At 34.9% G+C, this 25,823-nt stretch overlaps 1 protein-coding gene across 43 annotated transcripts in view; it reads right to left on the reverse strand.

Annotated features, from left to right (window-relative positions):
• The window catches only part of ABI2 (abl interactor 2), a 100,313-nt gene that overhangs the window by 25,416 nt on the left and 49,074 nt on the right, over positions 1–25,823 (reverse strand). For 10 of the 43 annotated variants that reach the window (XM_067740901.1, XM_067740895.1, XM_067740918.1 and 7 more), the window contains 4 exons: positions 17,079–17,255; positions 8,305–8,402; positions 4,960–5,106; positions 4,097–4,221 (listed from right to left, as the gene is read on the reverse strand). In XM_067740901.1, the coding sequence (XP_067597002.1) occupies positions 4,097–4,221; positions 4,960–5,106; positions 8,305–8,402; positions 17,079–17,255 (547 nt within the window). Of the gene's footprint in view, positions 1–2,894; positions 3,075–4,096; positions 4,222–4,959; positions 5,107–8,304; positions 8,403–15,512; positions 15,531–17,078; positions 17,256–25,823 lie in introns of all 43 variants that reach the window. The other 33 variants (XR_010944304.1, XM_067740930.1, XM_067740894.1 and 30 more) reach the window with 9 other exon arrangements.

A 25,823-nucleotide genomic window follows, 5' to 3' on the forward strand; every position in this document is an offset into this window, starting at 1 on the left:
CTTGAGTAGTCAAGCTCAAGCACAATCCACTGTCAATTTATACAGCCATGATAAAAATGTAAAAGCATGTAAACTAATAAGCTATTTTTTAGAAGGTATATTTTGTCATTTGAATCACACATTGCTGGCATTTTAGGCATTAGTCTGTAACACCCTAATACAAACCTAGAATAATCAAGTTAAAAACTCTGATATTTAACACCATTATGAATTTTATATAGTTAGATCCAGTCTAAAACCTCCCATGTTATAAGCCATCAGTGATCCAAAGACACTACATAATCAAGACTCTATTCAAACCATTAATGAAGCATTTATTTTGCTTTGAGCTGAAAAACAAAACTATAGTTTAATTACCATAGACCTAACTATAAAAACCTGAAACTAAAAACTTCTAGAAGAAAACAAGACAAAAATCTTTTGTGACCTTGTGTAAGATAAAGAGTTTGTAAACACAACACTAAAAGCACAATCCCCAAAAGAAAAAAGAAAAAAAAAAGAGCAATGAACGAGACCATCAAAATAAAGAACTTCTGCTCTTTAAAAGACACCATTAAGAGAATGAAAAAGTAAGTCACAAAATGGAAGAAAATATTTGCAAATCACACAATTAATAAAAGGCATATTCAGAATATAAAAGGACTCAATAAGAAAACAAACAACCCAATTAAAAAGGTGTGTGAGGGGAAGCAAAAACATTTGAACAGACATTTCACCAAAGAAGATGGCAAATGAGTACATGAAAAGATGTTCTACATCATTATTCATTGGGGAAATGTCAATCAAAACCACATGAGAAACTATTATACACCTATGAGAATAGCTAAATTAAATATACATATATATATGTGTGTGTGTGTATATATGTATATAATGACAACACCATGTGCTAACAAGTACGCAGAGCAACTGGAAGTCTCACACACTGCTGGTGGGCATGCAAAATTGTACAAGCACTTTGGAAAACAATTATGCAATTTCTTACAAAGTTAAGCATTCACTTACCAGACAACCCAGCAATCCTACTCCCTAGGTGTTTACCCAAATGAAATGAAAGCCTATGCTCACACAAAAGTCTGTGTGTGAAGGTATCTGGCAGTTTTTTCACAATCACCCAAAACTGGAAATAAATCCAAATGTCCCTCAATTGGGAAAGGGATAAACAAACTCTGGTAAATCCATTCAATAGAACACTACTCAGTAATAAAAAGGAACAAAACATGTAATAATGCATAAATCTCAAATGCACTGTGCCAAAAAGCCAGACCCAAAAGGTTACGTTACATATGCTTCTATTTATGGTATTTTTACAAAGGCAAACTTTAGAAGAAAAAAAAAACAGATCAAGAGGTTGCCAGGGGCTAAGAATGAAATGAGTGAAATGGAAGGACTGCCTACAAAGGGGGCTTGGAGGAAATCTGGGGATGATAGGACTGTTCTATACCTTGACTGTAGCTGTGGTTATATCACTGTATACATTTGTCAAAACTCACATGAGTCCATACTAGAAAGGGTGAATTTTACTGTATATAAATTATATCTTAATAAAAAAGTATTTGGTGGGTGATTCAAAGATACTACATAAAAGAGATTATATTGATATAAGTTGTTAATAAGGCATTTACTTTGCTTTTTGTTAAAAAACTGTAATTATTCACTCATACAACAAATGTTGATTCAGTGCAGACTAGGAACCAGCACCTGTTATTAAATTGTAATTTAATTACTAAAATGTTAACTCTAGGTGAGGGTGATTTGTCCTTTCTGGGCCTACAACTGATTTCAAGGTGTATTCCTTACTCTACTGATGCAGGAGCATAACAAGATTTCTATATTTAACTAGCTAGAGTGGCCTAACAGAGTGGTATGTAGATCAAAGGACAGCTCATGTTTACATACACCCACTGCAGAAAGCTTTTCTTAAAAAGTGCTGTTACAGAAGCTATGCCATAAAACACCATCCAAAATGAATGGATTAACATGGATTTTTAAGATGTCTTTTAAAACACTTAAACACCTAGATACAGCAGCAGCACTGCACATATATTCTATGAAGTACCTTATTAACCAGCTAAGGTGATGTGTGTCCAAACACATACATTTTTATAGTAGATAAGAACTTGTTTACTAAACCAGCATCACTATTAACTTTGAAAATATACTTTGTAGCAATTGAGCCTTTTTCTCCTTAGCCATGAAAACAAACTTAGGTAGCAATTTTAAAACAGTAAAACACCAGTCAATCTTAAATTACAAACAAACTTGAAATCCTTAAAAAGCCCCCTAACTATGTGTTTCCAGTGCTGCTATAATAAGCAACAAATTCTGTTATAATAGACTTGTACTTTCAAACTGTTATATCAAATATTTCCTATAAAATATACCTTAAAACTACTGTCATACTTTTCTTTTTATTAATGACATAACCTGTAACAAAGAATACTTCTAATAACAACTTCTCAAAACTGTATAGAAGGGACTTCCCGGAGGTTCAGTGGTTAAGACTCTGTGCTCCCAATGCAGGAGGCATGGGTTCAATCCTTGATCAGGGAACTAAGATCCCACATGCCCAACGGCACAGCCAAAAAAAAAATAAAATAAAATAACTGTAGAGAAGACAGCTCCATACTAAATTTGCAAATCTCTAGTAAATAAAATTCAAGCAATAAAAAATGTGTATTTGTGCTATTCTACTAGAAAAATGAGAAACCTTACCCTGATTCCCTCAGGAAATTCTATTCTTCGGTCACATGCCATTTTCTAGTTAGCACATTATTCTTCAGATTTTTTTTTAATACAAACCACAAACAAACAAAAATCATAAAGCCAGAGTTCCAAGTAAGAGAAGAGCCAGACAACTGGATCTGCCTGCCAAAGAATAAACCAATACTCACCTGTAGGGGGAGTGGAAGAAACAACAGGGGGAGTTGGAGAAGTGAAGCCATCAGCAAGGGTCTGGGCACCCCCAGCGGCAGTGTCTGGGGCAGTGGAGGGAGGGACAGTAGCAGGAAGAGGGGCAGGGGCAGATGCAGAAGTAGCAGGAAGGGGAGGAGTACCAGCAGAGCCAGCAGGGGCTGAGGGGAAAGAGGAGTAAGAGGCAGCATTAATGAGGCAGTTCCATCAGGCAGGATTAGAAACGGCATTAGAGAACTTAATGTTAGCTACTCGGTGCTTATCAATAACCAAAGAATAGAAGAGAGTGTTAAAAAAAAAAGAATGAGCTTATTATGTTAAAGGATTATTAAGGTTTGCAGCAAATAATTCAAGATGCTAAGGGTAATGTACAGGATTTTAAATTCATTAAAAGCATTCCTTTTTACCTGATAGCCACTACTCTAGAAGAAAAGTGCTCCCTTTATATTGTTATTTTTAACATTCTGTAAATATTGATAGTATACAAAATGAAACACAACACACTACAAAATGACAGTATTCCATTTTGAAGTATACAAATCAGAAAATAAAAATATTTCAGACATAAATATCAGGTAAAAAAGAATTTAGAAAAATAACTCTTTTTCATGATTTTTAAAAAGGTATTATCTATTTGTTATTATAAGTAAGTTAAATATGTAATATTCTATCCTTACGTCTTTTCTGTCATGTTTTTAAAACTAAATTTTAACTTTGTGTCCTCAGATTAAACAAGTACATTTTTCTGTTTCAGACAAAAGAGGGTAGCATTTCAGTGACTATCAAGTTCTCAGAGTCCATGAGATTGAACTGTCAAAATTATATCTGCTCAATCCTTTGCTACCAATATGGTTCTCACACTGAGACCCCACTGTGCCCAAAGGCATGCACTGTCATAACACCAGCTGGAATTAAACACGTAACTCATTCCGGTGAAACCTCAACTCAAAGCACCAACTACGCCACAGCACCAAAGACACAAACCCAAATAACAGAGAAGTACGTGAACATAAACTCACAAATCATTTGGTTAAAAATAACAAACGCATAAAGATTTTTCAGCATTTACAGAGTCTTCGAGGGAAAAAAACCCTGATTATGAAGAAAGCCCAGTGTAATTAAATCAGAAATTGAATCCAAACTCAGCAAGCAAGGTGAAGATGAAGCACAATTCATGTTTTACCTGGAAAGACACTGGGAGGAGAAGGTGTAGGAACAGCAATGGGGACTCCCACACTCCCACTTCCACTGTTCTCCCGACTGCTGCTCCGACTACTAGGGTGGCTTCCTCCGCTACTCCCGCTGCTGCTAAAGAAACAGAAGCCACCAAAACATGAGTATTGATATACAGCAAGATACCGCCAGCATTTTCCAGAATTTTCTGAAATGAATACAGCTACAAAATGATAATTCAAAAGCCCTCCACTTAAAAGATGAATTTCTTAATAAAGTAAGGAAAAGAGCTGAGTTCAAGAAACTTGTTTTGGCTACCTTTTAATAAGCATGTATTAAAGAAACTGAGAAAGAAAAAAAATTCTCCATAAACATAGTGATAAATCATGGGGCTTGACACATAAAAATAATATTACTTTCTCTTATTCCAGTTTAATGGCTGTCTGAAGAAACCTCTTTTATAATAAAAACAGTTTTCCTAAACAAATTATTTGATTAATTTTATTTGTAATGATATCATGATATACTATCCCATATTTAATGTTTTATTGCATATAGTTTTTCATCTGTAAAGTTCCACCAAAAAACAACTTGAAATTTCCCACATCTGGTCAATTATTTTTTTCAGGTCAACAATAACTATTAATCTTGCAGAGAAATCTGCACTTTGAGATGACTGTTCTCTTTCAACTTCCTGGCTGCTCAAAGTTGCATCACAACATGAGAAGAGAGAGGTAGAATCAGATGAGGTTTGGGGGAGCAGAGTGAGGAAAAGAACTTAGTGCTTGGAAAATGAGAGAGATTTAACTGAAGTTATCTGAACAAATTATGGTACTATGACCATCACATTTTGCGCTGAGGTAGAGAAAATACCTGTAAGTTCGATTTCTTTGATTCACAGAAGCTGTCCTCACAGGGCTCTGCTGCGAGGGAGCCATAGTACGGGCTGGGCTAGGTACGTAATCATTTGGTACCACTGGAGGGCGCACTGGCTCCAGTGTGCGATAGGGGGAGTGCCGCCTACAAAAAGAAGAGCGTATGTATTGTGTGATTAGCAAGTTTCGGCACAATCAATTCAGAGCTGCCAGTAGTGAAATACAGTTTGTACTCGGAGGTAGTAGAACGTGTTTTAACAAAACCCAGCTACCAATTTCAGTCTTCCCTTAAGTATCACTTCTCCATTAGGGTTTTGATGCATATTGTTGTATTTTAGTCTCCAACTTCATTTCCCTCTGCTAATGCGATTTTGTTCATTCATTCTGAGAGCACGAAGATTCTACTACCAGATAAGCCAATGTTTCCCAGACTCTCTTCTTAGATGAGTTCAAATTATTTTAGTGCCATGTCAAATTCCCCCAACTGCACTGCATAAATGCACTAATTATCCTCCTCACCTCTCTCTCCCTAACCAAAAACTCAGACAGGGTAAATCAGTCTAGAACATGGCTCCACAACCCCCGCACTGATGATCAATAGCAACCCTAACAAGTCACTTCCCTTTCTATAAGGTACAGAAATAAAACCATGTCCACACACAGAAATATATAATTTAATCTCATCTCCTTCCATTCTCACTTCACATCCTCCTTCAGCTTTCACCTTGATTGCCCTTACCTCTTACCCTCTTCACAGTTCAACATTTAAAAGGGAGAGAAGGAAAAAAAGATCACCTAAGTCTTTCTACCTTATTTGAAGTACAAAACAGACTGGATTTATTAGCATATCTCCCTCTTTTTTTCAAAATTTCCTTTTAAAAGAAAAGAATGAGAAGAGCAAGAAAGGAAATATGATAGGAAATAGGATGCACACTGGAACACTAGTAATTATTGAGTTAGTTCTCATCTTTAAGTTTCCAAATAACTTTATGACAATGATAAATACTCAACTGACACGAAACTGATATTGTGTAGATGAGATTCTGGTCTTTAACTGGATCTCAAGATGTGAAAATTAAAGAGCTTTCTTTTCCTGAAATGATGTTGCTCACCTGACTTATGTATTTCGCAATAATTCACTTCCCAAAAAGCTCCCAAGGTTCCTTTAAATACTGTTCTCCTGGACCACTCGAGTTTTGGCTCATTGATTCTGGATGAGATTACTCTGCAATGACCCTGTCTACTACGCTCAAAATCTTCTTGCATAAACAAATATACACATTACTAAAAATAAATAACAGGCACTAGACAAGATATTGGGTCAAAGAAAGAAAAAGGAACGTTAGGACCTTGGATTTAAAATACAAAAAAGGGGCTTCCCTGGTGGTGCAGTGGTTAAGAATCTGTCTGCCAATGCAGGGGACACAGGTTCGAGCCCTGATCCGGGAAGATCCCACATGCCGCAGAGCAACTAAGCCCGTGCACCACAACTACTGAGCCCGCGTGCCACAGCTACTGAAGCCCACGCGCCTAGAGCCTGTGCACCGCACCAAGAGAAGCCACCGCAATGAGAAGCCCGCACACTGCAATGAAGAGTAGCCCCCGCTCGCTGCAACTAGAGAAAGCCCGCATGCAGCAACAAAGACCCAACACAGCCAAAAATAAATAATAAATTTATTTTAAAACATAAATAAAATAAAAGACAACAAAGTTCGGGCATCTCTGAAGTTATGATGTAAACATAAAACACCATAAAATACGAAACTGATTGATTTCCAATTTTTCCCAGACAATAAAAATGTTCTGTTTCATGCAAGAAAAAAAAAAAACCTTTGCTGAGAACCATACAATGAAGACAATGATAAAAAAAAAAAAAAGGTAAAAAACTAGGGGCAGAGGACAAAACACGGTAGCTGGGCAAAGACCGCGAAAAAGCCAGGCTGTGACCATCAAACGGCTAGTGGTGCCCAGCCACTCTGGTCTCCAAAGACACTGCAGAGCCCTTGCTAATACACAAGGAAAACAAATACTAGTGTATGAGTAAATCTTTAAAATTGGGGAGTAACAGAAAATTTTATTTTACTAGGGTTATCTTGCTAACAATCTTGATTCAAAACCTAATTAAAATCCATTAGATACTATACATGATAGAAATACAGACATTCCACAGGAAAATAAATATTTCCTCTTGACCTGATTCTCCACTCTTACCCTGTACAATTATAACCTACCACACATCATCTACATTCTACCCTGAAGTTTAAATCTTATTTAAGCTACTAGATCCTCTCCTCTCTAATCTAAGCAGAATTTTTTGTCTACCCCGAATAAAATCATCCTATTCCTGGTTGGAAATCATTTTTATTCTTTTGTTTCACACTCTCCTAACTATAATTCCTCCTCCAACATCATCTTTCTTTGCTTGATTAGGTTGCTAGGGTTTTTTGTTTGTTTCTTTTGTTTGGTTGGTTTTTTGTTTTTTGCTTTTTTTTTTTTTTTTTTTTTTTGGTGAGGGGGCCAAAAATCAAGATTGCCAATTAAAAACTTTTAAGCATATATCACAAAGCCAATGGTAGTCAAAGCATTTTGTCTTACACATTTAAAAAAAATCCAATTCATGGTACAGTGACTCTGAAAAGTTGACAAAGGACAAATTACCCCCTTTTACAGATGAAAAAACTGAACTGCTAAGAGGCTTACTATGCAACACGACACAGCAGGAGCAGAGCTGGACCACGATTTTAGTCATCTCACTTCTGGGTGATATTATGCCCACTTGATCATGATAAACCAAGTTTTTATACTAAGATGCTATAGAGGAAAAAAGTCAAGCTTTTCCATCAATTGACCATTTCTCCCAAAGTCAAATCCGAAGCCCAAGTCTGTAGACTGAATGAAAGCTCAGTATTCTCATAAAAACACAAGATATACAGACTTCTGTATTAGGCACAGTATTTTCTTCAGAAGACAAGTTTGAATAAGAAAAATCAACTATAATACAAAAGACTAAAAATTTTCTGAAAATAGGAATTAGAGTGTAATTTATAATAAGCCATGAACTCAGGTTAGGATTTACCTAAAATTTAAAATGCATTAGAAAAATAATTTCTAAACAAAATATTTTTAAAATATAAAGATGAAAAAAAAAAGTATAAAGATATTTCCCAGGTATAAAGTATAAAAGATGTTTTCCTTTTGGAAAAGTTACACACAAAAAAGATAACCCTAGGAAAAAAATGTTCTCTTTTCAAATATTTAAAAATAGTTTAAACATATATATTGTTTAGTTTCCACACAGCACTACATGAAATGGTTTTCAATTATTACTTAGTTTCATACTCACCCAAGTGTCCCTTTCCCTGACATAGGGGGACTGGGGGGTTTCTGAGTTGGAGGTGTTGTACGCGGGAGCCCACCCATCTTCATGTTCTGGGTACTCACCTAAAAAAATTTTGAGGAAAAATCAATTTAACCTGTATGCAGTGAAACAAAGTGGCACTTTCAGGAAATAACATTATGCTATTTAACAAAGGAGGGGAAGGTTTAAATAGGAAAAAAAATTAGAGGCCATGCATTTCATATGCAATTTCTACTCTACTATCATTCTACAGTTGTACTCAAAGGACTCTTCCTAACGTGAGATTTTCAAATGATTATAAAGTTGTATGCAAAGACTTTATTTGCCATTAGGCCATCACACCAACAGATCACTGGTTAGACTATAAGATACTACATTCAATTGAAATCAAATAGGATAACTATAAAAACTTTAGTTTTTATAAAGAGTAACTCAATCAGACAATAATGCCTTTATGCAATTCCTTGTTTTTTAGATAGTAAGTTTATCATAAAAAACAAAAGACATGTTTCCCCCCAAAAAAATGCAACTTTAGTTTTGATCCATTGTAAGTAGAGAATATAAAATAAAGTTATATCATATACAGAGAAAATTCCATTTTTTAAAATTGTGGATCAGCCTTACAATTCAGATTTCTTTAATGTTCTCTTATGAAGGAATCACCTACCTGAAAACTGCCAGAAGTTAAGGCATGTTCCTAAACATCTGAACCAGAAAGGTAGGGCTGAGGTATCCCATTCAACTGTGAGCGGTACAATGGCCACTGGCAATGTCCTAGTTCCAATGGGAATTAAACCCACTCAGACCCAAAATGAAGATTAATTTAGGCATAGGAAAGATGTAACATAGTCCTAAATCAGAGCTAAGCCGTGATTCCTCACTATTCTATCCCCAACTGAAAGTGCAAGTGTGGGACAGTTGGGTGATTTGGGAACCATGGATGTCACCAAAGGAGCAAGTCAGCACTTACACAGAAAGCCCTAGAAATCTGGGTACCTTAAAGAGTTAAGAGAAGTCATGCACAAATATAGATCAAATGCAATCTCAAGTTGTTTGAGATTACCAATTGGTTAGAGTTAATAATGTTTACCACATATGTTCATACCTGACCCTATTTTAAGCCCCTAATATTCTGGATTTCCAAACACTTCAAAACAGGATCTTAACTTTTCTAATAAGAATACATCCAGAGTATTCAAATTATACTTATGAAATGAAACTGCAAGACTTCTGAAATCAGAATACACTTGTAATTTTAAAATATAAATTTTAAGAAAACAAATCATAATTATATAGAGTATTGAGGCTGACAAAATTAACTCTGGCTTAAAGGGAATATTTAAAAATCCTAAAATACTACTTGTTATCTGAATAGGCAAGAAATAATATATCAAGAAACAAACTCTTCAAATGAATAGCCCAGTGAACAAGTTGTGTGTGATGTTAAAACAATCTTTAATGACAAATGATACCTTTGAAATATCAATATTTTTAAAGTTAAGCATTCATCTATAATCCTTTTTTTATTGCTTTTAAACAACAAATACAAAACAAACTGGTTATCAAGGAAGAATAAAGATTAACTTATCCTTGCTCTCCCCCTCATTAATAAGCAGAGGGTATAATTGTATCTTAAAATGAAAATGTCAGAAGTTTTAAAAAATTAATCCACATTTGGGGAAAATTTTAGGAGTAATATGACAAATAACGAATAGCTTTTAAAACTGTATATCTTAATTTATGATACCAGAAGATTTTTAAAAGTAGTAACCGAAGTCCTTTAAGCTCAACCTTAAACAACATAAAACCCAAAGTCACTTTAAGTGATGAAGGAGAAGTAGGTGAGCCAAACACTAAACTACATCAATTTGCTAGAAACAGGAAGGAAAAGGAGCAGGGACAGAAAAAGAGTAAAACAGAATTTTATTCTATACATGGAATAGCTAACATACTTGAAAACAGCTTTCCAACTTTGATTTGTTTAAGGTTTGGGTATATAAGGTGTTTTGATTAAATTGCAGTATCTTCTCTATAAGTCTTTTAATCTACCCAAAACATAAAATAAACAATCTATAAATTAAAATTTGGTGGACATTTCTATACATAAAACTTGATACATTTTATGATCTGTAGAATCGTCAAATGGTTCTATTTGTTTGGTTAATGGGGTTTGCATGAGTAACTTAATTCACTTAAGAAACCAAAGAGTCCCTGTGGAATGTCCAACTAATCTATTATTTTATACTTCACTGATGCTGTGCTACCTCTGTATTAAGCTAGAAGAGTATTCAATATTTCTTCAAGGTAGCTTTCCTTGTGAAAAATGTTTCTACGCTAAGTAAAACAATGAATATGCTATACAGAATATACATACTGCCATCTAATTTGAGGAAAAGGGAAAAGAACAGGAATAATTGCCAAACAAAACTTATTATAATATAGAGCTCACCTATGATAAAAGTTAATAAACTGTATTTCACACCTAAAATAATTTGGTAAAAAATTACTTACTGGATACTCATCATGGTTCTAAAAACTACTTTGAGGGAAGTTACAGGGGGACACAACGCTTCCTGAAAAGGAGCAAAACACATGACTGAATTGTGAGTGTGGTGAAGGGGAACTTAACTAGAGAGAGAGGACATACCACAAACTCAGGATAAAGCAACACTGCACCCACTCCATAACAGCAATTCCACTTGAAGCTTTAGAAAATGTAATACACACAGGCAAAACTATCATCTGGCACATGAACGTGTAGTTGGCGGTCCTGAATCATGAACAGAAGTGCTCGTGATACTTTTCAAAGTTTTACTTGGGAACTGGAATGAAACTTTGATGGCTGATTCCAACAATATTTCAATTAATGTGGGTATTTTCTGATGCCACAAAGGAAAAGTCATCATTGAGAGCTGAGTGAAGCAGGTGTTAGCCACATGGAGAAAGAGCAGGAAAGGTCCCTTTTTTTTCCCTGCCAGAATGAAACTCTCAGAACAGAAGAAATACTTCATTTAGGTGATGAAAGTTAATGCATGATCACAACTCAAATAGTTTCCCACTGGCCTGGATGAAGAAATGCAGATAATACCGAGAGTAAGAGCAATTCCTTTATGACCAGAGTGGTCTGCTCTCCCAGACTCTGGAGATCACTACAACTAGAACCAACCATCAGGCCAATTATTATACCTTACTACTGCTTCTAAAGTGCTCCTATCTTTCCTGCTCTATCCTTTTTTGGTAAATGCAATACCCTCCTTGAACCCTGATATATATATAGTATCATGTATTTCATATATAACACTCATTACAAATCTTAGTGATTTCCAGTACCCTGTGAACTCCAGTATTTTTTATAAAGCTGGCCAGCCAGGTATCTCTAGTTCAGAGCACATCACCTCTGCTATGAAGAAATCTCCCACGAAAAGATGACCTGTTGCAACTTAACAGTGACAGACACATTCTAAAATGATATCTGTGGTATATCCCTCATTTGAACTACCTACCACCAGACTACTAGACACAAGGGTAAAAGAATATGAAAAATAAAAGAAGACAAAGGTCTGTAAAATGATTTCTCTGCTTTTAAGGAACTTATTTTAGAACTAAGACCCACATGTTTAAAACAAAAAGTAGTATCTACAAATTATATCGAAATCTCCAAAAAAGAAATATCAATGCAAGACAAAATGGCTACAGAAGGTTTCATAGAGAAAAATCTGAGCTGGAGTGTTAACAAGTCTTAAAAAGAGCAAGATTTAAATATACTAAGAGAAGAGGAGTAGTATGTATAGGTTGTGTCTGGATGTGGCGTAGTGAGAATGGGCAGCAGCTGTGGTCAAGCATCTCTAGGCTTTCGTTCAATGCCCAGTATCGTTCCCCATTAGTTCCATCCAGTGCATAATTTTCTGGCTTCCTAGAGATCTTTATCCCTCTCCTCAGAGGATATATGTTCCTACTTCAATTCTCAGAGCCAGCAGGAAAAGAACCAGGAGATCCTCTGAAGGAGATCAAAGCTGAAATCAGGAATTCGAGTATGACTTCAGGAGAGATGTAAAATTTTTAGTAAGAGAGTTAGAAAGACAAAAAGCCTAAGGTGCCAAGAGTCCTAAAATAATCTAATACAGAGATAAGGGAATAAGAGATTAGGATTAAGGGGGGAAGAACAAATAAAGTAAGAAGAAGAAAAGAGGAATAAAGATGGACAAACTTCTGCTTGATTCTGAAAACAGTTTCTAACAACTGGCTTTTGACAAGATAGAATTGGTGGCTCAAGTCTGGAACTGATAGGCAAACCCAGATGAGTCTTCCAAAAGTTGCTGTTATTGTGGAGTTTTTCTCCCAAGTGTTGTATCGAATAAATGCTTAACAATGAACCCTCAGCTGTACCCGAGAGCTAGAAATGTGAGAGGCAATTTATCATCCTTCTGTACTGTAGGCAATGACACACAAGGTCACATGCAAAGTGAAAAGGTTAGCCCATTTTTTACATAAAGTTATGGATCTTCAAGATCCCAAGCAAAATTTTCAGAAGTGTTGTATTCTTAATGTGTTAACTGTAAAAGAAACTCCTAACCCCTCCTCATTAATTATTAAGAATCTGCTTGTACAATGTTCATCTGAAATAAATACTACAAAAACAGATCAGAAGTCTTTATTTTTTTTGCATTAAAGTAAATACACTTATTTTAAAAGTACTTAAGCTTAGCTTCATTAGTGACAACTTTCAACAGAAATATCTGTTTCAAACACATCAGTAACAAGGTCTTAAAACTCTTTTATTAAAATAAAGAGTGGGGAAAGGGTACCCCAGTGCAAGGTACATTCCACTTTTATATGGCCTCAGGTACATATTAAAACCCCTCCAATATGGCATGCTATCCATCGGCTTTTTATACCTTTTTCTTTAAAAATATCACCACGTTGTTTTCAAAGGTCTTATGAATTAAACTCTACAACTTCTCATTCGACTGAAAAAAGTTAACCCAAATTTTAGATGAAAAGAACCATTAAACACAACCAGGACATGCTGTATAAAAGGTTAAAAGTTCAACTTTTAAGCATGGAGGTCTCTTCTGAGTCAAATCCCATGTGTCTTGTCCCAAAGTATGATATTTGTTTAGAGTATATCTGAAAGGCATCAAGTCTGACAACAATGGGAGCAAAGACAGAGCTCATAATGAGCTGAGGAGGAAATCAAATATCAGGAGACTTCCAGGGCACCTGACATAATCCACAGGTCTACAAAAATCTCAGCTGGAAAACCAGTGGACTAGTTTACTATCTGTGGTCCCTTCCAACTTTAACATTTTTAAATTCTATTTTCTATCTTAATATACTCAATTATTCCATTAATCAACCTTCTAAAGCAATTCATTTTTTCCCATCAACATTAAAAAGAGTAACGATTTGCTATATGCTGAATATTTTTTCCACTCTATTTTGTTTTGGTTCACCCAAAATTATTAACTATGTGCCACAAGTTTATAGAGATGACAGACATACTCAGAAAGAAAGATAAGAAGAAAGAGACAGAGGACTGGCACATTCTAGCTTCTAGGATGACCTCACGGTACATACTTCTCACCCTGTCAACCCCATCCCAATATAGTAGAAACAACTACATAGAGCCACAGTACTAAGGAGTGGAGCTTTTTTGGTGCAAAGAGCAAAGATGTTAAGGAATCTTATCCAAGTGTGATGTTCCCTTATTAGATCTTTCTTTCTTGGAAGCTCTCATTTCCCACTCACTCTGGCCTCTCACACAGAACAGATCCTGAACCCAGAAAGATCAAGAAGGAATCCTGGTAGGGTTTGGAAGAAATGAGCTAGGGATAGTTCCTTAGGCAAGCTGGTCTAAACTTTAAGGGGAAAGAACTGGTCCATTTTTTTTTTTTGTCTTTCCTTTAGTTAATCTTTCTGTGCACTTCTATCACTTTGGAGGTTAATGTATCAATAGCCAAAATCTGAATACAGACTTTAAGGAAAAAAAGCCAAGGTAGCCACAAGGACAGCTTCTGGTCTAATTCTACCTATTTTATGCAAAGGAATCTCCTCACTCACCGAGACTGAGGGCTTGGAGTCAACACTCCAATATACTTTTATGTACACATGAAGTACATCTGCCTGGGCTCCTCCAGTCACATCTCTCTACCATGATCTGTTAACTTTCTGTGGCCGTGGTTAGTAGCTAGTTAATGATTCAGATCTCAGTCATCTTGTCTTCTTGTTATCACTTTCTACACTGAAGACATGGCAAACAACAGGGTATATGGTAAGAATACATATTTGAAAAGGAATTATAGAATTCAGCTAAGAAAAAAAGAACAAAAATGAAATGCATGATCGATTTGGTGACAATAATTTTAGTACCATTCTATCTGACAGGCTTCTTGATTATTCTTGAATGTCTTTTCCCATTTTTCCCTCCAAAATACTAAAATGTTACTGAAACAAGTAAGAAAAGGAAATATCTTTAATTCTTAACTTGTATTTTGTTAAACACTATCATGAGCTTTTGATGCTTTGCATATAATACTCGGCTTGAAAACCTCTTAAAGTGAGTTTATACTGAAATATTTATATAGCAATTTGAAAAGACTAATTTTGTTTTTTGCAAAATACATGATACTGCAACTTAAAAAACACCCAAAACACTGAATATTTTCCAATTTTCAATTTTTTTAAGAGTGATTAAGAGTCAAGAGATAATGACATAGTGGCCACAAGGTATATAATAAAGCACACCATTTATAGAATAAAAAGGCTATTACACAGGGGGAGAGTTAAATGAAGCACATTAGCAGCCCTCCAATCCAAAACAAAATTTCTACATTTACAAAAGTCCAGCTAATTTTATTTCATAATGACATTTTATGATAGGGTAACTTACATTTCAGTTTCACAAAATATACTGACATTGCAAAATAACCATTTAGTCAACAAATATTTACTAAGTGTCTAATGTGTGTCAAGCACTGTTCTAGGCACACAGGATAGGGCAATGAACAAAACAGTCAAAAACATCTGCCCTCATGGAACATGAAGACACACAAAGTTTCATGAAAAAAAAAATAAAAAAGAGTAACTATTTGTTGGTTTTAAAATAAGGCCAAGTGCCAAATATCTCTTCACTCCCCATATGTAATATTCTACATAAGAACAGAGAATGGAAATCCAGCCCTGGAATCTCTTACCTTAAATCTAAGCAACCACTTAATGCATAAATGGAGCAAATAAAAGAGGTAAGGGAAAAAAGCATTGAAAGGTTAGTTGGAACTTCAGGATGTGAAGAGAAAGGAAAAAAACAAAGAAAAAACAAGTTAAGCATTCAGCATTAAAAAATAATGTTTCAGTAGATCATAGAAAGAGTGGTTAAAGCAGAATGTGTCATGAACAGGAGTTTTGTGATGAAATTATATGACACTTTTATTTAAAAACAACTTTATTAAAGATTTCTTCAAATTAGTGACCCCTAAACACTAAAATGTACAAAAAATGAAAGGGACTACAGATTCCCTAAAGAACATTTACTTGAGGATTAAATAAGAATTGGGGGATCACCTTTTTAGTATATAAGTGGGGAAGTACAAATATGATGTTTTATATTCTAAGTGCCTTTTTATCATTAAATTCGTTCAGGATCCTAAAATTTTCTATTAGCAGTTGTTAGCCTCAAATAAATCTCAAAAGATTTTCCCAAGTTAGAATAAATTTCAGTTATTAATTATCCATCCAATTGTACATCCTATTTTAACATGCTCTAATTAGTACTGTAAACTAAATGCATTAGGTGTTCATTATAAAATTAAATATCAAATTTCAGATAATAGTGCTTATATCAAAATTGTAAGAAAGAAAAAGATTTTTTAAAAAAATTTACACCATACATATTCTTTTACCTAGATCTACATTAAAGTTACATTTAACCGATTTCTAGCCATACTTGTGTGAGGTATATTTTTTAAATTTAAATTTGCTTATATTAGACACAAATCAATTGCATGAACTGTACAGTTTCACTTATAGGCATATACGTATTTATTCAGCATCACATTTGAAAAGTCACTGTCTTTCAAATCACTGCTGAGATGCAAACTTTAAATAACCTAATCCTTAGCTGAAGCTCTGAATAGTTTCTTAAGAACGAACACCAATTTAAATGAAAGTTATATGCTCCTCAGTTGTGATTATGGTACTTTACATACACAGCAGGCACTTAAATACATTTTAAAAGATAGCCAAAATATATAATGACTATCTACTCAAAAGCAGTGGAAATACTAGTTCACATATTAGTTTTAGCTACATTATTCTCACCCAAAATGTTGAGATAAATTTGTTTTAGAAAAATTCAAAGTACGGGTTTGTTTATATATGTTCTTTCTGAAAACTAATGCCAAAAGTTTGTTGATATTTTTGAGATAAAGCAAATACTTTAATAACATACTGAATAATTTTTAATTAGTCATACTAAATCATTAAAAGATTAGAAATATAATACCACATTTATTTCCAGATCTATATGAGGTATTTTCATAACTGATTAAGCAAAACAATTCAGTCAAAGATGACTGTTTAAAACTTGACAACATAATACTAAGAAGAAAGAAGGATAACATAGTTATAGTGGTAAGAAATCTTCAGAACTACAAGTAGGCCAAGACTTGATCCTCTGGAAAGAAAAGATAAACGCTTAATTTTCTAAAGAGTTAGTTTCATTATGGGCTGTTGTTTTTAAGCTGGACAAAAATTATACTTACCTTTACTCCATGTCCAATATCATCTAGAATTGTATAGTCAATAGGTTTTCTAATATAACGAACTGGTCGTTCAAGGTTGGCTGGAGCAATAATCTTATGTGTCCTTGAAGTGTTTTTATTGGTAGTCAAAATACCAATTTCTCTTCTTGCAACTTTCTCTTTATGAATATCAACGGTCTACAAAATATAATATAAACACAACACAAAAATGTATAGCTCTTATATCCAGAAAAATAAAAATATAAATACTTAGAGGTTTAATATTATTATTCATATTCTTAACCACAATTGCTAACTTCTCCTTTTGGGACCAATACTGACTTTCTCCCTTTCTAGGCTAAAGCAAGGGATGGGAAACCATGGCTGGCAGACCAAATTTGGCCCACCACCTATTTTTTACAGCCCAAAAGCTAAGAGAGGTGTTTACATTTTTTTAATGGTTGAAAAAAGTCGAAAGAAAAATAGGTCTTGACATGTGAAAATTATATGGAATTCAAATTTCAGTTTCCATAACAAAGTTTTATTGGAACACAGTCATTCTACTTGCTTACATATTTTCACAATATAATGGCAGAGATGAGTAGTACTAACAGAGACCTTATGGCCTGCAAAGCATAAAATATTTATTAGCTGGCCCTTTACAGAAAAAGTTTGCCAACCTCTGGACTAAACATGCTAATTTTTCCCCTCTCCATTAAGACTTAACCTTATTAAGAAAGCCCCAGTGAAGGAATTCCCTGGTGGTCCACTGGTTAGGACTCCATGCTTTCACTGCTGAGGGCCTGGGTTCAATCCCTGGTTGGGGAACTAAGATCCCACAAGCCGTGCAGTGCAGCCAAAAAAAAAGAAAAATCTTCAAAAAAAAAGAAAGTCCCAGTGATTAATCTGGTTCTATTTAAAAATAACCTATTAGTATAAACTCTATTAGTGTTTAAATAATTTTTATTAAAAAAAGAGAGGCCTAAACTATAAATACAATGTTAAAATAAGAATCATTTTTTTACAGAGAAACTTGTTTACTGAGGCAATGCTGCTTATATTTTATCATAACAAAATGCTTGTAAAATATTTCATTATTTTATTTATTAAATGTTCAAAATAGGATATAATTTAGTACATAACAACAATGTGTTTTTACTCAGTTTTCTATTTGCTGAGAGAGGGCGAATTTAAGCACGGGTAATTAATACACTAAAGCAGCATTTTTCAAACTGCAAGGTGCAATTTAGTGAGATGTGAGCAGCAATTATTTTAAATGAAAAAGAACAGAAATATCAGACAACATACACATAGTAAGGTATTTTTTCTTAAAATGTTATGTATATAAATACATACATTAAATTGTGTACTGGATGAAATATAAAATATATTTTTAACTGTGAGTTGCAGTTTAAAAAGTTTGAAAAATACTTCACTAAAATTTTGTTCACATCTCTTGCCACCATTCCTGGCTCAAGCAGCAATTAACAGATACTTTTGCTATTTCCTCCCCAAACATACTTTAATTTACCCTGTCTAAAGAATAACCAGGTAGTAACACAGAAATGGAAATGAAAGATAACCATCATGACATTATTAAATACAACTTTAAGAAATCTGAACACTGATTATTTATCCTTCTAAACTACCTAAAGTGTGAAAGAAACCTGAAACAAATTTGAAGCCTCCCATTTCAACCAACAGATCTTAAAAGAAACAGAATCTGTAAGTTCATAACTAATAAATATCTAAATGAAGCAACAAATCGAATACCGGCCAAGGTAGTGACCTTATCATTTTAATTATTTCTTTTTAAGACAAAAATAGGTTTTGAACTTTTTCAGTGCATATTAGAAAAATTACAAAATTTGCTTTCCTTTTCAACTGTTTGAGGGAGCTATAACAGAAAAAAAAAGGTTGCACATTAGTGACAATATTGGAATTTACTTATTTTTAACTTCAGAGAAATGGAAATTAATCATATTTTACTTTTGAATAATTTTTAATGAGTCTTTCTGAATTACTAAAAATATGAGCTAGGGGCTTCCCTGGTGGCGCAGTGGTTGAGAGTCTGCCTGCCGATTCAGGGGACATGGGTTCGTGCCCCGGTCCAGGAAGATCCCACATGCTGAGGAGCGGCTGGGCCGGTGAGCCGTGGCCGCTGAGCCTGCGCGTCTGTAGCCTGTGCTCCGCGACGGGAGAGGCCACAACAGTGAGAGGCCCGCGTACCACAAAACAAAACAAACAAACAAACAAAAATGAGCTAGGAAGATTTCATACTTACCAATTATACTTCAAAATAACCAAAAAACCCCAAAATATGACACTTATTTTTTATATATAACTGGTCTTTGTTATACCAATAAAAGAAAATTTATTAGAGAATGTAATCCTCTTTCAACATTGTTTTCATTCTGCTTAGTTAGAAATATAATTATTCAGAAATGAAAACAAAAGAATGTAAACCTAATCAACAATAACAGAATTCTAAACTTAGGGCAAACTGGAACTTCAAATTTTCCTGCTAGAAATATTAATAAATCTCTGGAGAATGAAAAGAGGGGTAACTTTTCATTATTATTTGCACTAAGATACAGTTATATTTTATAACAAGCACATATTTTTAAATTATTTGAAAAAACTGAGACTTTTTTAAAAGCATTAGAACAATTAGATCATACCTGGGGATTGGGGGCACTTACATATTACTTATATATTTTCTTTATGTACACATAAACACACAGCCCAAACCTGTATAAGCCATTACAGTAAGCATAAAAGAAAGACCAACACAGCAAAAGAAACGATCACAGAACTTTTATATATAAGCCGAAATAAGGGATAGTTGCTACAATAGGGCATAAAATTAGGCTCTTAGCTTCGTAGAGAAGGCAAAGTATAAATAATGAGTTACAAGAAAACATACACCCCTTCACTGGAAAAGTGACCATGTGCCCAGCACTAAACTCTTAAAGGAACTGGTTGAAGGAATTATGAGAGAAATGTTCTTTTTTGCTTCTTACATTAATTCTCATTAAAACTGAAGGCATATTTTAAAACGTAATTCTTAACAGCATATGTCTATATGAAGCCAAAATAATCTAGTTTGCTTATACGTTTCTAGTTGTCTACTCTAAAAGAATACTAGAGCAGGGCTTCTCAACAGCAACACTACCAGCATTTTGGGCCAGATAATTCTTTGTTGTGGAAGGGCTGTCCTGAGCATTGTAGGTTGTAGTGAAGCCTCCCAGTTGGTATCTATAGCACTCCCCACCCCAAGCTGTAACAACCAAAAATATCTGACGTTGCCAATTGTTCCCTTGGGGGTAAAACTGCTCTGACAGAGAACCAGTGATGTAGAAGAAGGACTAATTCATTTGTCTCATACATTATTCACTCTCAAATGTCAACTGTTTCCAAACTTTGTACAAGAGTTGATTTATGATTAATGCCTCTAGTGACTGCCAAATATCAATATTTGATGTCATTAACTTCTAAAAATCATCTAAAATAATAAAAGTAATATATGGTTAAGAAAACCCAAAGGTATAATTTGTGAATTGCCATCCTAATACCACACTGAATTGAACTGTAGGAGTTCCCGTAGACAGAATCAAATATAACTTCAGAACATGGTTATGATTTTATCTTAAGTCTGAATAACAACTTTTAACGGAGAACAATAAATCTATTACATAAATAAGGAGGAGAAAGTTTGGTCCAGAAGATTCTGAAGTTTTCAGCAATTACCTAATTCACATTTTTCAAAGATTTCTCTGGTAGAAAATACAATCATTTTCAAATTAGACAGAGTAATGTAATGAATACCCTCCATATACTTAACATCCAGCTTCAACATTCATCAACTCACAGCCAATTGTCAGTTTTAAAAGAACTTTGGTAAGGCTCCTAAAACATATTTTTAAATATGGCTTGTATGTTTTCCCTAAATCAAACTCATAGCTTTCAGTAATCACCATTGCCTTTGCCTTCACAATATACTTTGATATTACAATGCTGAAATGAATTGTTAAATTTTGGAAGTACGAATTCAACACTGATAGCTAGTCAGAATTTTAATAATAAGAAAAGTATTTTCCACTTATCCTGGATTTCTAAAGTTACTAGTTATATGCCAATAAACTTACTCTCATTCAGAAGAGGCCTCAATAATAGCACTCACCTATGGCAAGTGGAAAATGTGTTTAACTAGCAAAGAAGACCAAAACTAATGCAAGTACACTGCTATTAATACTATTATTGTTTGCTACCTGTTAACCAAAAAACACACCAAGTAGTATTGCTGCAACTGTGCAAGAGTTAAATATCTTTTCTCCCACAGTTCCTTAACAATTTGTTTCTCCATCCTCTAACAGCTATTGCCAAGCTGGTGTCACATGCTGCAGGCTCCCCCCATGATATTTCAACCACGCAGTGCCAAACCCAGGCTCCTCTAGAATACCTCTCATGGCCTTGACTTTCAGCTCCTCTGCAAGCCTGAGGCCCCCTCCCACACCTCCATCATGGACCCAAGCACATGCTCAGGCCACAGCAGATGACAGGAAGGTATGTATAAAGTATTTTGCTTTAGGGTTATCCATGCATTGTCCCATTACCACAGATAATTGAAAGTAGACTGTACTGGATAGCACTACCTCAGTCAGCTGCCCATCAGTGTGGGAAAACATCCGCAGTCAAACAGTTACAGTGGGTTAACTCAACTAAGTTGGGTGTTTTAAAATGTGTCTCCATTTTTTTACATTAGTAAGTTAATGTTTCAAATAAGCATTTATTTATTTTAATCACAAATATGCTTTACACTATTCATCTTTCATAAAACAAATTAGTTATTCACAAACTGAATGGGTAATTTTCAGTTATTTATTTTCTATGAAATGATATAAACTTAATTAGGAACTGTATAAATCCTACTTTCTATACATAATTACACACTGATAACCATTAGTGGGATTTCCTAAATTTAAAATTGGTAATTTTTAAACAAATCTATATACATAAAGTTTTTTAAATTTATTATTTATTTTTGGCTGAGTTGGGTTTTTGTTGCTGCATGAGGGCTTTACCTAGTTGTGGCGAGCAGGGGCTACTCTTCATTGCAGTGCGCAGGCTTCTCATTGCGGTGGCTTCTCTTGTTGCGGAGCCCGGGCTCTAGGCACACGGGCTTCAGTAGTTGTGGCACGCAGGCTCAGTAGTTGTGGCTCACAGGCTCTAGAGTGCAGGCTCAGTAGTTGTGGCACACGGGCTTAGTTGCTCTGCGGCATGTGGGATCTTCCCGGACCAGGGCTCGAACCTGTGTCCCCTGCATTGGCAGGCGGATTCTTAACCACTGCACCACCGGGGAAGTCCTACATAAAGTTTTTTAAACAAAAAATTACCCTACATGATGAGTTCCTCAGGGTTTAGACCTTCCATTGCCTTTTAGTAGTCCCTAAACCCTTAAGAAGAATCACTTCCATTCCTATATTATTTTACAGTCATTCCTTTCTATCTCCTCTACTTGTTACATGCTAACTACTTCAACACCTGGCCCAGTAAGTTCTAGTTAGCTCTTGGGAGGGTGGGAGAGACACTGCTTTGTAAGTTCTTTATGTTGCCTTTTGCCCTCTCTTGATCTTCTTCTAAGCCATGTTGAACCGAATACTGACAGTATTGACTGTTTTTAGTAGTTAAGAGAAGAATTTTAATTTACAAGTTTATAAGAATTTTAGCTTGAATAATGTTCTGTAAATCTTTTTTTACCTTACCAGAAATGGACACAAAATCATGGACACAGTAAATAGCTATACTGACTTAACAGCAGCTCTGTGTGCCTTGCTTATACAAGTATTCAGTAAAAATTAAATGTCTGCTCTGACAACTACACATTCTTGAAAAATATTTAACATTAATTTAACTCTTACTCTCGGCTTGAAGATTAAAAATTTCATTTATCTTTTAAATAATATGCTTCCAAAGAATTGACAGGATAACAGCAACAAAGCGAGAGGTGGAATTTCTTTAAAATTTAACACCCTTAAAATACCTAAGGTAACCCACATCAGAACCTATCCTAACACTGTCTTACAGATACAGTGAGTGTGGTATAGATTAGTACACTACCTAATACTATATGGTCTTTTTAGTATAAAAAGTTTCTGATACTAAATATTCATAATCAACTCTATCTTGTTTTTCAAAACATTTGCCATTGGGAGAATGGGTTATTACTTTGTTTTGTTGAATTATTTCTTCCTGATACATAGTTGGTAGAGTCAGTGGAATTTCCATCCTCAGATTCAAAATGAAAGTAATCTGGAAATAGTTCAGTTACATCAGAGTGATAGAGGGTTGAAGTGAGTAGGGCGCAGACTGAGGTAAACAGCAGAGCCAGCAGAATAGAAAGAAGAAAAAAGCAAATATAAATCAAGTTCATTTGTGAGAATCTCACAATTGTGAGAATAAAAATTCAAAATGGAAGACAGCTCATAAAGCATCTAATCAGTCCTATCATTTTACAGGTGAGGAAACTGAAGTTCAAATAAGTCAAATATCACACAAGTCAGCAGAAGGACCAGAGTAAAATCTAGATCCCCCACCCTCTCCCTCCCAATACTCAGTGTTCATCTCTATTAAAATGGAGAAAAGAGCTAGAGCACTAGGAGGCTGAAAAGTGGTAAGTTTCCTACCTAGGAGATAGGAAAAAGATACTGATGAGGAAAGAAATTGAATACCTCAGATATCTAATATCTACTGGTCCTTAACCACTCTACCAGACAACCCTTAACAACAACTCTTGACACCTACCATTCCAATACACATGTGATCTCATCTTTGACCTGACTGAACCTCCATTTCTTTGCTTCCTCAACCCCACTTCTCTCCAAATTCTCCCAACCTAGTATTTTTGCTCCAAATGCAAAAATAAATATGACCTCAAGATATCTTGAGAACATTGTAACTCCCTCTAAAAGCATAATAATGTTTTTAATAAAGCATAATAATAATAAAATTTAAGTACCAAACATTTGAAAACCAGTATTTTGGAGCAAGAGCCTACAAACTATAGCCCACATGCCAAAACTGGCTTGTAGCCTGTTTTTATATGGTCCACAAGCTAAGAATGCTTTTTACATATTTAAACAGTTGCTTAAAAACATACAGCACAGGAATTTCTTTAAATTTAACACCCTGTGCTGTAATTACATAGAGCACCCTGTTTAAAAAATTTTATGTAGGACTTCCCCGGTGGTGCAGTGGTTAAGAATCCGCCTGCCAATGCAGGGGACACAGGTTCGAGCCCTGGTCCGGGAAGATCCCACATGCCGCAGAGCAACTAAGCCCGTGTGCCACAACTACTGAGCCTGCACTCTAGAGCCTGTGAGCCACAACTACTGAGCCTGCGTGCCACAACTACTGAAGCCCGTGTGCCTAGAGCCCGGGCTCCGCAACAAGAGAATTACAGCACAGGGTGCTGTATGTAATTACATACAGCACAGGAATTCGCTGTCAGTCCAGTGGTTAGGGCTCCACACTTCCACTGCAGGAGGCACGGGTTCGATCCCTGGGAACTAAGATCCCGGATGCCATGCAGCGTGGCCAAAACAACACAAAACAAAACATACAGCACAAAGAATCATAGGAGACTGAAACCCCATGTGGCCCACAAAGCCTAAAATATTGACTATCTAGCCCTTTACAAAAAAGTATGCCAATTCTTGCTTCAGAGTATTTACTGAGCATTTGCTTTACAAACAGAAAACATTTTCTCTTATACTATGGAATCATATTTCATTCTAAAGAGCATCAAAGAGCTTTGCTATTCAATTGACTTTTAAAATAAAGGACTCTACATACATTAAATGAAACTGAAAAAAGTTTCAATCCTTAAGGTAAATGCTAAAAGTACATAAATTTTTAAAAATTTACTCATTTCTTAGCTATAGCCTCTATCAGCCCATTTCTCCTACTCAACTCCTCATCCAACATACTTCAATATATTTCATATAAACTTAACAGCTGCTGTAGAGTTGCAGATCCCTTGCTTTTCCAAGTATTGCCCTCTAGACACTCAACTCCAAAGGAAGGAGGCTCAACATATTCTTGACAGCTCTGACTCAGGCCCCTGTTATTTCTGACCTACCAATCTCTATCCATTCATCTCTCCCATTTTTTACTTATTCCATTAGAACAGCTTTAAAAGATAGTATTAAGCCATATTAATTAAATATATAAGATTTGTATGATACTCAAAAAGAAAATGTTCTCATTAACTGAATACATATACTTACAACTTAGAGTAAACTTAATCGCCTTCCTCCTTAAGGCTGCTACACTTTTCTACCAAAGAACTACAGAATTCTAATCAGAATACAGATGATTGCTTTCATTGTCATTGTCCTACTGCCATTATCTACCCACACAATCTCACAAACTAATAAAAAGTTGTCCCTCCTTTTTAGGAACTCTAATATATTAATTTCTCTTCTGCATTTGCACTTTTCTTCTTAATTTCTTCTTTGAGTTCTTTGCCAAAATTTCAAACATGCGGAAATTTTAAGACTCTGAAGTATAAATTTCAAAATTCTACATCAGATTAGCAATATGTCAGCATCCCTTTTTCTATAAAAAACCAAGTTCATCTATTCCATCATTTAAAATGCCACTATTTCCTCTAGGAGGTCCTTTCAGAATAAAAATCTACCTCTTGCTCATTAAAATTCACCAATACTTTTTTTTTTTAGCTTAAGACACAGCAATACAACAAGC

The sequence above is a fragment of the Pseudorca crassidens genome, chromosome 6 (assembly GCF_039906515.1).
Source record: "Pseudorca crassidens isolate mPseCra1 chromosome 6, mPseCra1.hap1, whole genome shotgun sequence".
NCBI classification, from domain to species: Eukaryota; Metazoa; Chordata; class Mammalia; order Artiodactyla; family Delphinidae; genus Pseudorca; species Pseudorca crassidens.